At 35.5% G+C, this 16290-nt stretch overlaps 1 protein-coding gene across 1 annotated transcript in view; it reads right to left on the reverse strand.

Moving 5' to 3' along the window:
- Positions 1 to 16290, reverse strand: part of LOC128206049 (uncharacterized) — a 208400-nt gene that overhangs the window by 184702 nt on the left and 7408 nt on the right. Inside the window, exons 2-4 of the mRNA XM_052908182.1 lie at positions 13628 to 13810; positions 13054 to 13215; positions 5279 to 5347 (exon numbers count right to left, since the gene is read on the reverse strand). Of these exons, the coding sequence (XP_052764142.1) occupies positions 5279 to 5347; positions 13054 to 13215; positions 13628 to 13810 (414 nt within the window). The remainder of the gene's footprint in view (positions 1 to 5278; positions 5348 to 13053; positions 13216 to 13627; positions 13811 to 16290) is intronic.

Here is a 16290-nt window from a genome sequence, read left to right on the forward strand (position 1 = left end):
TGTCTTGTGTTTTAGGGGTACCCGGAGAAAACCCTCTTGCCTGGCTTGGTGACCACAAACCAACACGTTTAGTTTCGCACGACCATAAAAGTGAAGTCACAGACGCTAATTTGTTTGAATTGTTTTTTCTACTCGAATAACTTTGGTAAGGTTTGGACGATTAATTTTGTTGATTGGTGCTATTCATTATGCAACTGAAGTCAATCTTATGATACTACATCATTGACTGCACTCACTTTATAGATCCACGCAATCCGATTAGTTACATCGTTCTAAGATCCAATTGAGACCAATATTGAAAACCACCCATGTATTTCGCCAACGGTCATTTAATCCAGACACATCTCTATAAAATACGCATGTCGCGCATTTTCATAACGAATAAATAATGCAACAGTTTAAAACCGTCTAATAATTAGATTAATGTCATAATGGCAGGTTTATTGTAATTTTCTCAAATAAATGTACGAATAATTTGAAAAATACTGCCATCCCATTAGACAAAGTATAATTTCGAAAATTAGTGAATATATTTATATATTTCACGAGCATTAAGATATTGCCAAGGTTAATATTCTGGACGAAGAGGACGATGATCATGACACAAATATGGTCATCCTTCGACTTTCGTTTTAGCGTCGAAATGATATTCAGTTTCGTAAAAATATCTATGCTTCAGTTCATGCAATAAAGAAACATCAATCGTATAAATAAAATGCTTTATTTTCAACTGCACCCTTTATACATGTTGTTTAAATAAAATAAATACAAACGTTATACTGTACATATCACCATTATGTGATTATACTACAAAATATTGTAAAATTAATTATAAAACTATGACCGTTCAAACACACCTTCAAATTCAAGTAGCACACTTTTTATTCAATTTTGTTTTGCTTTTTAATTTCAAGATTGAAATGGAAAAAGTTATGTTTAAGCTGCACTCTGACAGATTGACCTTTTTGACAACTGTTTTATTTTTGTCTTGGAATGAGCCAATCTTTGCGAAAATGTCTGGAAACCAGTGATATAAGACTGTTGACAAAATATCACATCGCAGGTTTAAATATCTACGTTCGAAATTTGAAGTTTTGTGGCTTAAAGCGTTACTAACGTTTTAAGACAAATGAGGGTTTTTTACGGCATAAAACATCAATTTTCGAACGTAAATATGAAAAACTGCGATCTGATCCTTTGTCAGCAGTTTAATATCCTAGTTCTAAGACATTTACGCAAAAAATGGCTATTTCTAAGACAAAAAAATGAAAAAGTTGTCAAAACGGTCCATCTGCGAAAGTGAAACTTTTAGACAATTTTACAAGTTTTTTTACAATTACTGAACACATGTATATAACGGGGTAAAGTATGAAACTTACACGGGACAGATTATCGGAAGACAGATATATTCGTTCAACTATTTAACTTAATGATTGATTCAAGGATAAATGTTTTACAATGAGAATACATTTTAAACTGTTACTAACCAGTTACTAATGAATACCATGGTAACTAGGAATGGTTGATTCTACAATGCGGTCGAACGATACGCTCGGTATGAGAATATTGGGCCGATTGTTAAAAAATTTGCTTAATTATTCAAATCGTTGTTAACTTCAAGGTTTAACTATTTGATATGCTCTGAATGTTTGATACACTTGTTATCTGCATTATAAGCCACAAAAATTAAGACAGAGGTCCTAGTGTATATTAAAAGAAGTGAGTATATCAAATATTTTAGCATTTAAAGTGAACAACGATGCCAATAACAACGGTGTTCACTTTAACAAATTCCTGAACAATCGTCCAATTGTGTACATACTTAAAAATAAGAACTTATTCACTGAGAACTAACTCCCAAAAGCATTGCTGCAATTAAAAATAGCTTTAAGCTCTTCCTTTAAAATATTGCAAAAAAATGCTAAAAATGAATATTGCACATACATGTTATTTTAAAAACGCATTTTGCATGTAAAAATATCTTTTTTAAACTGTTAATCCTACAGACAATGAGGAAGAAATGATTTTGATTCCCACAAGGGGCATTTTTTATAAACCCTTACACAAGAAAACATTAGAAACACAAATGAACGCACTCAAAACACACTAAATACTATATGTATATAAGACTTCATCAGTATATTCAAGACAGAAACAAAACGTTTTATAAACATGAATGCAGGTAAAATAATTGTGAGCAAATGAAATGACATAGATCGTTTTGAAATGATAAATGTTTTTGGCACTCAAGAGGCTAAATGTATGATATACATCTATATATCGGATATCCATTTTACTTATATAGAACCCATGTGCTATTATCATTACTGCTACATTTTAAACGTTGTAGACATAAAGTATTCTTTGTTTTTATCAAGAGTTTAAAACATTGAAACCATCAGAGAAAATCAAAGCATGTAAATCAAGTCATGTTGTGTCTTAATTTTCATTGGGTATCCCTGTCACGTGACGCGACAGGTGCGCGCCATCTGATTGGATCATAGGGCTTCACCACGATGCATGGCAAGGAACTCCGCACAATTCAACTGAAAAGAGAAGGTGGAGCAGCACATAACGAAAGTACCAGAACTTCTAATAACTGTTGAATTCGTTTTGAGTGTTTGATATTTCGCGGTATTCTTTTGAGTAAGTGTAAAAATAGATAAGATGTTGTTTTTTCTTTCATTGTATTGACTATTAAAATTGCTTATTTACACCTCCCTATACATATCTACTGTAAGAGTTATGAAGACAGACAAAAAGAAAGTTTAAGATTGTGATATCGACGATGCAGAAGCGAGCCGTAGGATTAAATTCAATTCAATGGTTCTATTGAAGGAAATATTTGAAAAATAGGTGCAGAAAATACGGTATTTCTACCTTATGAGACCATAGAAGATCGCAGTAAATCTTTTAGTATTCACCAATCAATTGATATTTTTGCGTATTCAGCAATCGGATACACAGTTGTAGTCTTGTAATCAGACATTAAAACTTTCTATAAATGCATTACTAAGGAAGTAGTAAAAGGTATAAATCAAAATTTATGTTTGTTATATATGTGTATGTAATGATTTTGAATAAGTGTGTCACATAAGTATTTTTACGAATATTCATTACACGGAAAGCGCATTATTTAAACCATAAGTTCAGTATCTTTTTGATGCTGCGAATTGTTTCATTAGGTCCTGAAAGCCGTCGAAAAAAGTTCTTAAAGGTGTGAGTTCGTTTATTGTGTCCCTTCAATTTATCAATATCAAGACACCCTTTTTTGACTCACGACCTTACCAAGCGATTCTCAAAAAAAAAAGAAAAAGGTTTCTATTGAAAGGTTTAATGAAGCCTATTCTATGGACATCATGATTCTAAAAATAATTATTTGTTACTTTTTAAGAATGCACTTATATTTTCCTCGAAATTCAGCGTACCTGCTCCATTTTATTCGTGAATACTACGGCACGATTCTGCATCGTGAAGTCATATCAAATCTAATAGTACCACGTTTAAATAGACATGAATAAACACACCCCAAACCATGCTCATCAGTCCGTTCAATATTAAAGCAAAGCAACGATTTAAAGAAAACACAAATATAACGAAGACGTCATAAATAGCGAAATAAATAGAGTACTGCTCTACCCCCTTTTGAGGAGTAACATGGGGTAACACTTTTCAAACTTGCTACATTGTAACAGGATAACTTAAAACAGAGGGTGAACAGGGGATAAAATGGAATATTTTGGCAGGGCAAATTTGCATTGCAATGTTTGAACTATTAAATTATTTGTATATTTAAAGTAAATAGCGATGTATCCTATAACTAGAAATGTGTCCATAGGACACGGATGCACCCATATTATGCGTTTGTCACAAAAGCAAGGGCCATCACTTTGTCAATTCACCATAAATATGCATCAAAATTGAAGTCCCACAACTCTATACTATCAAATACCTTCCAAAAGGATGTCATGGGTGTATGGCGACACAAGTTAAACAAGTCCAAAAATATGCCATTTTTTTCTAATGCAAAGACCAAAACTATGACTGTACTATGTGCAGCAGGGAAAACCGTGGTGCACAATTTCATCACATGAACAACATCCCCAAGGTTATATAACTCTATGTGAAATAAGTTGTGCTTCTACGCGACACAAATCCAAATAAACCAATTTTAATTCAAGGGCCAACACGCTAGTTGTCCTAGGTTCAGCGTCAAACAAAACCCAGGTGCACAACTTTATCACCTGAACAACCTTCACCACACCAGTTTCATAACAGTAGGTTTAATAGTTTTGCAAGGAAAGTCAGTGCTTGCTTATTCATTGGCCATGACTCTTATTTTACTAAGTGCAGCGGGAAACAAAACTCAAGGTGCACTACTTATCACTCAAGAACATTCTCCCAAATTTCCATGACTCTTGATCACGTGGGTTTGAAGTTGTGAGCGAAACATATCCAGAAATGAAAACTTTTGTTAATTCAAGGGCCATGCCTCTAGTTTAACTAAATGCAGCAGGAAACGAAGCCAATTGGCGCAACTTTATCACCTAAATAACCTTCCGCCAAGGCTTTTTGATTCTCGGTGTATAGTTTTGAGCGACACAAATCCAGAAGTGCCATTTTTTGCACATACAAGGGCCACAACTCTGGTTTTATTAAGTGCAGCGGGGGAAACCCCCGGTGCACAACTTCATTAGCCGATTAACATTCACCTAAGGTTTCAACATTTTGGGTAACGTAGTTTAAGAGTTCAGAGCGACGCAAGTCCAGAAAAATGCAAATAACATCATAATTTGATAATAATTGCCCAGGGGTAGCGGGTAACGTCACCCCAGGTGCAAAACTTCATACTAAAAAATCGACCAAGCTTCCTTGACTTTAGGTGAAATAGTTTTAAAGTTTTGAGCGACACAAATTCGGACAAAATCGGACACGGACGAACGCACGGACGCACGCACTGATTTTTGTAGGGGCATACTCAATATCAATCAATTAAACTATGTTTATTTCTGATTAATTTTAACGTTGACAATACATGCACCACACGGGGACTGATGCAAAATGATTGACATTTTACATTGACATTTAAAATTCTTTAATCATCTATATTAAACGTTCACAGTACTCAAGTGAGACGTACACAATAATTGTTTCTTTAGAATTTGCGTAACAAATTTATTTCTTAATTTTTAACAAATATTCTTTTACGGCAAGCCTGCAACAAGCAAAGGGATGTAACTCAGAACGGCATGCAAACAAAACGTAACAGACGAGTTACCTTTCTTGGCTCCCCGTTACTGGTGCCACCTGAGCCAGCCTCACGGACCTGTGAACGTAGATCCACAACCTGAAATAACATGTAAATGTGAGAAACTAATAACATAACGCAGTGTATTATAACATGGTCCACCGACTGCCCACTACTTAAAGTTTAAGCCTTCTGTAAGTGACCCCCCCCCCACCCGAACCGTGTATTTGTACACAACCTCTGTTAATGGATCTCCGATCTGAGTATCCTGCTGTGCAGGTTTGGATGTTTATTATAGAAATGGACCCTAAATGGCCCTGAGCCAATAAACGAATACACAGGAAATTGGCGCCTAATGTGACACCAGTGCAATTAGAAGGAGATGCACAGCAGGGGATTTTCATGCCACTTTAAACTAGGCCTTTAATATGATATGTAAGTTAGGACGGTATTATGGCACCTAATGTAATGTATATCAACGACCTGAAATATGCTGATGTGCAGACTTCATGAAATATGCCATATTTATGTGGAGAATACATGAAATATGACACAGTGATATGGAGTCCACATGAAATATGACATACTGATGTGGAGCCTCAGGATATATGACATATATATGTGGATAAATATGACTTACATATTCATACTTACATGGAGACTACAGGAAATATGACATAACCATGTGCAGACTATTAAAACAGTGTTCATGTACTGCAGAGAAGGTTCGACTAAATTGACATGTATTGACATGTGGAACCTCTATAACAATTGGCAACGGAAACGTTGATTCACAAATAAAATGAAAATCAAAATTGGAAACTATTTATGAACATGTCTATTGTACTTCAACCATTACCTTAAATGACATATACATATGGGCATTCTGCCCTACAAGTTACACTTTGCCTGTACTTAAACTACCAAAAATGACTTGTAGAGGGTATGTAACGCGTTTCCTTTTTACCTGTACTTAGCCAAGGTCTATTGTTTAAAGTGACATGTACATGTGGACAATATATCCTTGATTTTTTTTTGCCTGTAACTGTAGCGAAAATCCACTAAATACAACGTATCTTGATTTGGTAAAGATTGGTTCATTTGGAGTGTAATGTACTAGATACGAAATCGTACGAATGGAAACGTTTTCGGCTGCCACACATAAGAATATGTCCCGGTCAAATCTTGGTAATAAAAAAATCAGCATGAACCAAACAAAATGATATTTTTTACATTTGAATTTCTTCACCACGTCCCATAACGGGTAGGGCGTTTTAAAACCAGTGAATTATTACATAAGAGAGCCAATTGTTCAGACCTTTGTTAAAGTTAACAACATTGTGAACGTCATCATTGTGAACGTCATCATTGTGAACGTCATCATTGTTAACGTCATCATTGTTAACGTCATCATTGTGAACGTCATCATTGTTAACGTCATCATTGTTAACGTCATCATTGTTAACGTCATCATTGTTAACGTCATCATCGTGAACGTCATCATTGTGAATGTCATCATTGTTAACGTCAACATTGTGAACGTCATAATTGTTAACGTCATCATTGTTAACGTCAAATCTGTATTTAATGCTCTGGAAATTTCATTGGCACACTTGTAATCTAAATATTTTAAACAAGATTCGAGACAAGTGTTTAAGCATTACCTGTTTAATTTAAATATATGAGCATATCATGAACTATTTCATATTTTAACCATTACATCGAGGTCGTTAATCAAGCTGTTAACTAAAACAAAACTTTGAACAATCAGGCCAATATCTGAGAAGTTATAAAATTCGAACGAAATAAACTGATATAGCTCATAAAGTTTGTGCTAAAATTTCTAGAGAATACAGTTTTTACCTAGTTCTTAACTCAGGGAAAACCGTGATACACTTCAATACCTAACATTTGCCGATTTGTGAGAACCGGATTGCAGCCTCAAATTACACCTTATCAACGCAAACGTTCGATCTTATCAACAGAGGCTGGCTAAAAAAATCCTTCCGAAAACAGCCCAAGAAAAGCACGGCCAGTGTGTTTTTATTCAATTACGAAGTGCATTGAAATCTAAGGTAAAATAATAACTCCTGTCTTGTTGCTTAATAATAAGTATGACCCAAGAACGTATCAATTATCATTTAGTGTATTATAATTCCATATAAAAGCTGCACTCTCACAGATTTTTTTTTAGAAAAAGCATGGAAGCCAGAGATATAAGACTTCTGACAAAAATCAGATCGTAGGATTTCATATTGATATTCAAAAATTGTTTTTATGCCTTTTTCTTGAGACATAAGTAACGCCTTTAGCCATAAAACATGTTTCAAATGTTCCATGTTTTCAAACCTGAAAACAGCGATCTGATATTTTATGATCAGTCTTGTGTATCACTAGTTTTCAGATATATTCGCAAAATTTGGCTTATTCCAACAATAAAAAAATGTTGTCAAAACGGTAAATCAGCTTCTTCATTCTAACACTTGAATGATCGCACTTAAATCAAGAACACATTAAACAAAATTACGATTTTTCAGGGCAAGGTTTCACACAAAATCTAGAATTCCGTGAAATTGGATGTGTCGCCTATATTCAAACCTATTGTAATACCAAAAGTAGCAAGACCTTGTAGTAAAATGAGAACCCGTTAATAATAATTACTAGTAGTAAGCCAGCTTTACGTTACTGTGAAAGGGACATAACTCTGATTCTCTGCTTAAGCGATTGATATCATGATCATAGGCTAGTCTTGGTCAAAACATCATACACATGTACCTACATACACTGTCACTAAGCTCAATCATGATTGGGTAATACAAACAAAGTCACAGTATTGCCGGCACAATTTATAAATGTACTATACTCTTATTTAAAAAGGGGCAGAACTGAAGTTACTGAAGCGATTTACCAAACGATCGAATATGACCTAGATATCATGTCTTCAAACACTGTCACCAAATTTCATTTTGATTGGATTAAACAAAACTCGAGTTACTGTATTCACGATATATAAAACTACTATTTTACTGTTTAGGAGACATAACAATGGAGTTATTTTGCCCACGAACACATCTTTCAAATCAGGATTCGTTAAAAAATGTTAAGTTATTGTCTGCACAAGGTTTAATACATGTCGCCGCCGAATTCGACGCCGCGACCAACGTCACACGAAAAATAATGTATACCTATAATATGTCGCCTTACAACACGGAAACGGCCTCATTACTATCAGGAAAGTACCATGCGTTAATTCTCAAGTCAATAGTACATACTGGACGTCTCCTTAAACATTGTAACGGTACTAATATGGTCTGATCATAGATTCAATCATAAAACAAATAGTTATCTAAATGCATTCCCTTCTAATTTTTCGTTCTTAGATTGTGTACCCTTGCTAAAAATAATCACGTTCCTCTAATAAATAGGAATCATTGATGCGTCTTTTACATAATAACTCTAAGACTATTACGAACAAGTTATTAACAAAACATCTGCAAGTCGGCAATAAATATGCGCAACCAGTTGTAGGGTAATACACAGACATGTGACGGTTCCAGATGATAATCTTGTTCATTATCTGATTGCTTATCTCTATAATCTCTCCCATAACGTGTAGTCGTTGATACAGGGTGTATGGCGGATATACCAGTTCGTGTTTACCTAGGAGCAAGGCCATTGAAATGAAGCCTGATTTTCATGTTACCTACATGGCTGTTGCTAGTATCTGCTACGACAGTATTAGAAATTGATGCATTCTTGGACGCTTTTTACAACGATCGTATAGAACGATCAATTTTTCGATTTTTTTTGGTAACACAGACCATTAGAAACTGCCTGCTAACGGTGAAACGACATGAACATTTTTACCCACAATCCAAAGCGTGCGCTCGGCAGGTATTGGAAAACTCCGCCACTTCATCGATCGGCGATTATAGGGTATCTCCGGTAATTTCCGTCAGCTCTAATGATAGCACCGACAAGTCCCTTGTAATAGGTACGATGTTGTAATGAAACAATTTCAACAAAGATTTATTGAATTTCAAAGTAAAACTGCATCTAAATGTGTGACAACAGTAAACCATATATTGCGTCGTACGATAGTTTGTCACTCGCTCGATATCGATAATGAGATTGCTCGTAAATATTTTGCGCATTAACAACGTAACAATTATCTATTTCATTTCTAAATCTACATACCAACTAACTCGGAATAGTGTCGTCTATAATTATGACCTTTATTTCAGGGGGAAGTTGTTTTTATCGCTAAAGATTCGTTCCGTTCTACAATACTTCTAGTCAGAAGAGATACTTAGTAAAATCAATTATTGTTAATTCTCAATTCTGTGATTTACTCACTGTTTATGCATATCATCACTTCTTATTTTCTGTGTATATTATGCATTTCTGTAGCTCAAATGCTTATTTACTTTGTTCAATATTATCTTCAATAAATACTGGTTAAACCAATAGTTCTAGGCATAGCTTTATGTATATCCCACTGATTTGATATGGAGGATAAATAGGACGAAAACCGCATTCATTTTCCCTTGGCCTTCGTCGTTTTACGAATATTTTTCTCTACAAACGAGGCTGATAATTATGCCACTTTGATTCCATCAACATAGATAATAAACCCTTCTTCAATGTACGTGTGGTGAACTGTGTGTTTATTATCAGGTGTGTACCTGTAGTGTGTTTGATTTTGATCACGTAAACATGAGCGAGCTATCGATACGTAAAGGCCATTCATGAGTTAAGTCGCAATATGCTATACGGTTTCCCTCTCCGTTTGGATTTTTTTTCGGAGAATACTGACATAACATAATTATTTTCTACCATACTAACGCTAGTATTCAGTCGAATAACGACCAACGTTAACCAAACGATACACGTTAAAAGTTACATGTATATACACCTCTTAGCTACAATAATGAGCGTTCAGGGATACTCTTTTATTATTTTAACATTTCATATGTATCCCTGCCATATTAACAAAAATCGTCAAAAGACTCGTTGACGGCCGTTTAGGTGGACTAATACACCCCTAAGCTTTTAAATTTTGTATTCAGTATTAAGTGTTTGCCATTTCAGGGGCACCAGAATCAGTTTGTACGCCCGGGCGTCACGGAGTATGCCTAGGAACGCCCCTGATTATGGTACGCCCCTGCTTATGGAGACATAGAACACATTACTTTAAATGCCCCAGCTCTATTGTTCACCTGTTTTGTATTAACGGTGGAGTTTTCTACGAGTATTTCTCATTAACATGCCTTAGTGTATTCCTTGGAATTGTCATAATCTTCTTCATACACATCATTAAAAGTCAAAACCTTTATACATGATGTCAGTGGGTGGAAACTCGCATTAGTTTCAGACGGTACGGTGGCGCCCCTAGATGATTCAAGGATTTTAAGTTCTAGTTATTGAAACGCTATTCTACAATACCACGAAGTGGCACTGAACATAAATAAGGTTTTCAAACGCAATAAATATGCTAATTGGAACGTTTTCGTTCCTCAGTTAGATAAAGATATCTGCGCATTTTTAAACCGTCTGTTCTTGCTCAATTATGCAACAGCTAAAAGTATTTCATTTTTTGTAATGCACATAAAAGTAAGTATATGTTCTGAATAGATACAAGACATATTCCCGCGGAACATTAGAACTATGTAGGCGTTGGAAACATTGATAGCTTAAAAACATTTGTTTAGACTTTTAACCGACCAAGCAATAACACGTGCGCACGTAGAAATGTCATTACCCACTCACTTTGCCTGCCAAAAGGAATTCCACAAAGTCAACAAGTGATTCAACGCGAAATGACGCAGCTTTTGTTTGGAACTTTGCCCTTTCTCTGTGTTGTGTTTCCACTTCATTTGCAACTTGGTATATGAGCTCGATATTGATACACTTTTAGAGAAATATTTATGGGTTTTATATCGCGTTCTTTTAAGTGAGAATGTAATAAATACAAATTGTTTTTCAGCATTGGTATTAAACGTGCTTGGTAGGAAAATTTGTAAAATGTGCTATTTTATCTCACAGTTAACAGCAGATAATAATTTATTTTATAAATCATGCTGGTCTGGGGTAAACTTTTTTTTATTTTTTGTCTTGGAATGGGCAAATTTTTGCGTAAATATCTGCAAACCAGTATTAAAAGACTGCTGACAAAAGATCAGATCGCAGATTTACATATTTCCGTTAGAAAATTAATATGCTTTTGCTAAAAGCGTTAAGAAAAATGCATAAAACATCAATGTTTGGACTTAAATATAAAAATCCGCGATCTTATTTTTTGTCAACAGTCTCATATAACTGGTTTTCAGGCATTTCGGATACATTGTCCCCTTCCAAGACAAAAATTAAAAAAGTAGTCTAAACGTTCAATCTGTAAGAGTGCAGTTTTAAGTCATTTCTTAACTTAAGTCAATTTCCTAAATTTCAATAGTCAAATTAAAAGAAAGAGTATTTGTGTTTTTAACAAGAATGTATGTATTTTGAATCAAATCAATGACAGTAAAGTATTTCAGATATTATGAAATTATTATATCATGTGGTAAGTGAGATACTTAACTTAAGAAAATGACTAAAGTTAGGAAATGACTTAAGATGTTTTATGAATACCAACACGGAAAGTTTGCTTATACTGCACATTGAGCTTCAAACAGAAGCCATGTTTTATCGGTCCCCGTAGACATGCGACATCAAAGTTTTTTTTTGTATTTAATCAAATAATTCCATGTATGAAGGTAAATGCTTTCTTCCACTTTCACATTATAAATTCAACACTCGATTTAACTACGATTTTGTCGAACATTTTTGCGCAACATGATCTTATGCCCATTACCTTGTATACATATTTACTGTCTATTTTCAGTGTAAACCAATTGACCTGTTACCATACTTTAAGTGGCCAATGAACATGTCCAATTATGTACTTACCGCTGACCCAGAATAGAAGTGTACTACATACTACCCCCTGTCCAACAATTTACTGTTCACTGACGTAGAACAACAAGTTACTACCCATTGACTAAGAAAAGCAATTGACAAACTGCTGACCCAGACAACAATTTAAAAACCCACTAGCCCTGTCCCTTCGATTTACTAGCCACATTCGAAACTCCTCGGCCATTATTATCGAAAACAACCTCGGATATTTGCCGGTACATCAGTTGAAGTAGTTTTTAAGTATGTCATTAATTAAATGTAGTGTTTTGGAGTTGTATTTATTGATCTAAGTTCAAATTGATTGCCAGTGAAGTGTATTATTGCAAACATAATTAAGATTCCCAAGAGTTAAGTCATAACGTTTATCTGCTAAATAAAATTACTACGCGATCTATTTACAGCGGACTTAAACGTACCACTTTTGAGTATGTAAACCGTCCAAATACATCCGAGGTTGTTTGCGTTCAAAATGGCCGAGGAGTTCCGAATGCAACTGATCTTGTCAAATAGTGTACTACCAATTGACCGATGGTAAGAGTTTGTTATACACTGACCTTGTATAAAAATTTAAGGTACCTATTTACCTTGAACATCAATTAACAACCCATGGACCAAGAACAACAGTGTTTTGTACAATAACGTTGTCCAGCAATGTACTACCCACTGTCCAAGAACAAGTTTACTGCCTACTGATCTCCTCGAACAATTTACTGCCTACTGACCTTGTGAAGCATTCTACTACCTACTGATCTCGTCTTTCTGTTGACCTCAAACCTGCATTAACTGCCAACTGACCTCGTACCACCGTTTACTGCCTACTGACCATGTACCACGGTTTCCTGTCTACTGACCTTGTCCCTGAGTTTATCCACCTCCAACTCGAGTCTGAACTGTTTCCGGTCTGCCTGCTCGAGGAGTTCCGTAAGATGGCGATTCTCTTCCTCAACTTTGCCCCGCCGCTCTTCAATGACGTCCAGCTCATCGTGCAGACGGACAGCCATCTCCTTCGACATCTAAGAACAGACGGACATGCAAACAAATTGGTTTTGTTTTTCGAAAATGTTACATTATTGATCTTATATATGGATGATAAATGTCTGCCAATTATGATTGGTTTTATCCTTTAAAGTAAAATATATATTTAGTTAAAATTTGTATTAAAATAAAAGAAGTGAGCTGTAAAACATCAGGTTAATGATCAATGTCTGAACATACTTAGCATTCTGTTGTTGAAAAAAATAATATACAGCCAGAGCGAGCAATACAGTGATGTAAACATACTCATATAAAGATTTAACTTAACATACTTTTAACGGACAGTACTCTTATTTTGCCATATAACTTTTGACAGTAGGAAGTTCATTTCAATCCAAAGCCACAAGATAAAACATACACTTTTTAAAAACTAAAACATCGTTCACAAACCCTGAGTTCGTCCTCGAGTGATCGGATATGGGCGACAGCGTCCCTGTCGGCGAACTGGCTTTGGAGGCTGCGCATCCGGTCCTCGATAGACCCTCGGTCTGACTCCAATTGCTCGTTTCTCCGTTCCATCTTACGGAGTTTGAACTGCAGGATGCGGCAGTTCTTTGCTGTGAAATCTAGCTCCTAAATTAGGATATAAAATGGAATAAGGTGACTATTAATTTATTGCTAGATTTTCATCCCCGGCTGCCCCCTCTTTTTTCCGCAGCCCCTAAAATGTTATTGACTCAAATAAAAATGTTGAACTGCGTATTGGTCCGGTACATTCGGAACTCCTCGGCCATTTTATCGAAAACAACCTCGGATGTATATGGACGGTTTACATACTTAAAAAGTGGTACGTTTAAGTCCGCTGCAAATAGATCGCGTAGTAATCTTATTTAATAGTTAAAATTTATGACTTAACCCTTGGGAATCGTAATTATGTTTGCAATAATACACTTCACTAGCAATCAATTTAAACTGAGAGCAATGAATACAACTCTTAAACACTACATTTAATTAATGCTTTTATTCAAAAAATACGGACTACTTCAACAGATGTACCGGCATACATCCGAGGTTGTTTTTGAAAAAATGGCCGAGGAGCTCCGAATGGGTCCGGTACTGTCCGGAAACGGCGTTTATTATTACCAGCCGGTGTCGATGTAAACATTGACATGTAAAAAAATTGTTACATTGGTGTTCGTGGTTCGTCTAGAAACACATGCATATGGTACTTGATATAATAAGAAAGAGCATGAACACATCGACATTCAACGGTGAAACAGGCATCTAAGAAAACAGATGTCGACTCCGCCCCAATTTAAAAAAGTGATGCAAATCTGGCAATTACTTTACATTGGCCTAATATTAGATCATACGCGTACAACGACTTGTGGTTTGAGGCTAGGTGAGCGATTTAGAGCCTAAATGGTACTCTTGGAAAACCCTAAAATCATATTGTATGCAAATAAATCTGATCTAGATTTTCACAAATCTTATTCTGATTTGGTGTCAGGATATACAAAAGAATATGATTTTAGGTGTGTCCCAGTAAGATTAAATCGCTCACCTGTTCTTAAAAAAGAGCTATGTGTTGGAAGGGCTTGTTGGATAGTCCGAACGTCTACATGTATTTGCCGCCTCCGTCCACCCTTACTAAACAAGGGGGACGTAATTTCGTTTCATGCAAACATTAAGTGAGAAAAAATGTGTCATGGCAAACAAAATGGCGAATTTAGGATGAAAAGTACCGATTTCAGGTACCAACTTTTGCCTGGCAAGTGGACTTTTTCTTTACTGAAATTTGGAAAAATGTATGCGTTCGGTGTGTGGTGAAAAATATATATTCTTCGATCGACATCTTAGTTTTGTATCGTAACAGTTTAAAGATAAAAAAGTAATTGAATATATTGTGGCTTGGGAGGCAATGTTTTCAAATGTGTTGCTTTTTTCAACAAATTTTAGTATTTTCTCGACATGTTGTAACTGTGCTTGCATGTATAAATTCCTATTTTCCAGACATCATTGCTATTCGACCTCAACTGTTTTATGACCATTTTTTTGTTCTTTAACTCCCAATTTGGTTAATTGCAAGCACATTACCCACATTTTGGTGAACTGCAACCAAATTATGCGCAATTGTTTAGCCTTGAGAGGATTCTTTTTTGGTTCTGACAATCGCTAATGATCACAAATCATGGTATGTGATGTGTATCGTTATTTAAAGTTAACGAATGTTCCAGTTCAGGCGCGGACTTGAACTCCACCATGTCCCGATTAAGATGGCGAACGAACCTCACGTTAAATACTGAAAATCACACACAAGACCGCAGTGACAAAGAAATCCGTCAATACACGAACAGAAAATGTTGACCAGCGTCGCCGCTGCAAAAAAAACAACACGCGCTTATGTGTTGAAAACTCCCAAAGTAGTTAGATTCTCAGTGTTCAAAAAGAGATGTTTTACGTCTTTTACTCCTTATCGAACACCTGAGAAGACACGAATAGCCCAGAAAAGTGTATCCATCGAAAGACGAAACGAACGGAAGCATGACAAATAAATTTCAAGTGAAAGTAAGATAAAATACTTTTTGACAGTGAAATCTCAATCAAAGACAATACGTTTGCAGTGCGTCACGTAGAGCGAAAATAATGAAAATTCTGTCAGAACAGAAGTTCATGTGTATGTGGCAATCAAAGTCATTACATGGAAGGTATTGGTATGCCTAGCAGGATAGTTTATGGCCCACGTAGCTAGTCTGTGTATCCAGAAGCAATCTGGCGGATGCTCGTCAAGATTGCTCTAACAGACTAATGTGATTAGGCACGCATATCCCTTACTGTAATTGGGGACTTACTAATCAGATAGTGTTTTTTTAGAGTACCTTATCATATCTAAAAATGATGATTATTCAAGTTAACGAATTTCCGGTACACAACGTCAATACATTAATCGATAAAGCAAAATAAAGTCTGACGGACTGGAACTGGCAATGGATGTGAGGTGCATTGCTATTTTCATCTTACACAACCTCGGATGAATGCCGGTGCATAAGTAGAAGTAGTTCGTAAAATTCATAATATTAATATTAAGTAAAAGTAGTGTTTTAACGTGCCAT

Source organism: Mya arenaria, chromosome 10, assembly GCF_026914265.1.
Source record: "Mya arenaria isolate MELC-2E11 chromosome 10, ASM2691426v1".
NCBI lineage: Eukaryota > Metazoa > Mollusca > Bivalvia > Myida > Myidae > Mya > Mya arenaria.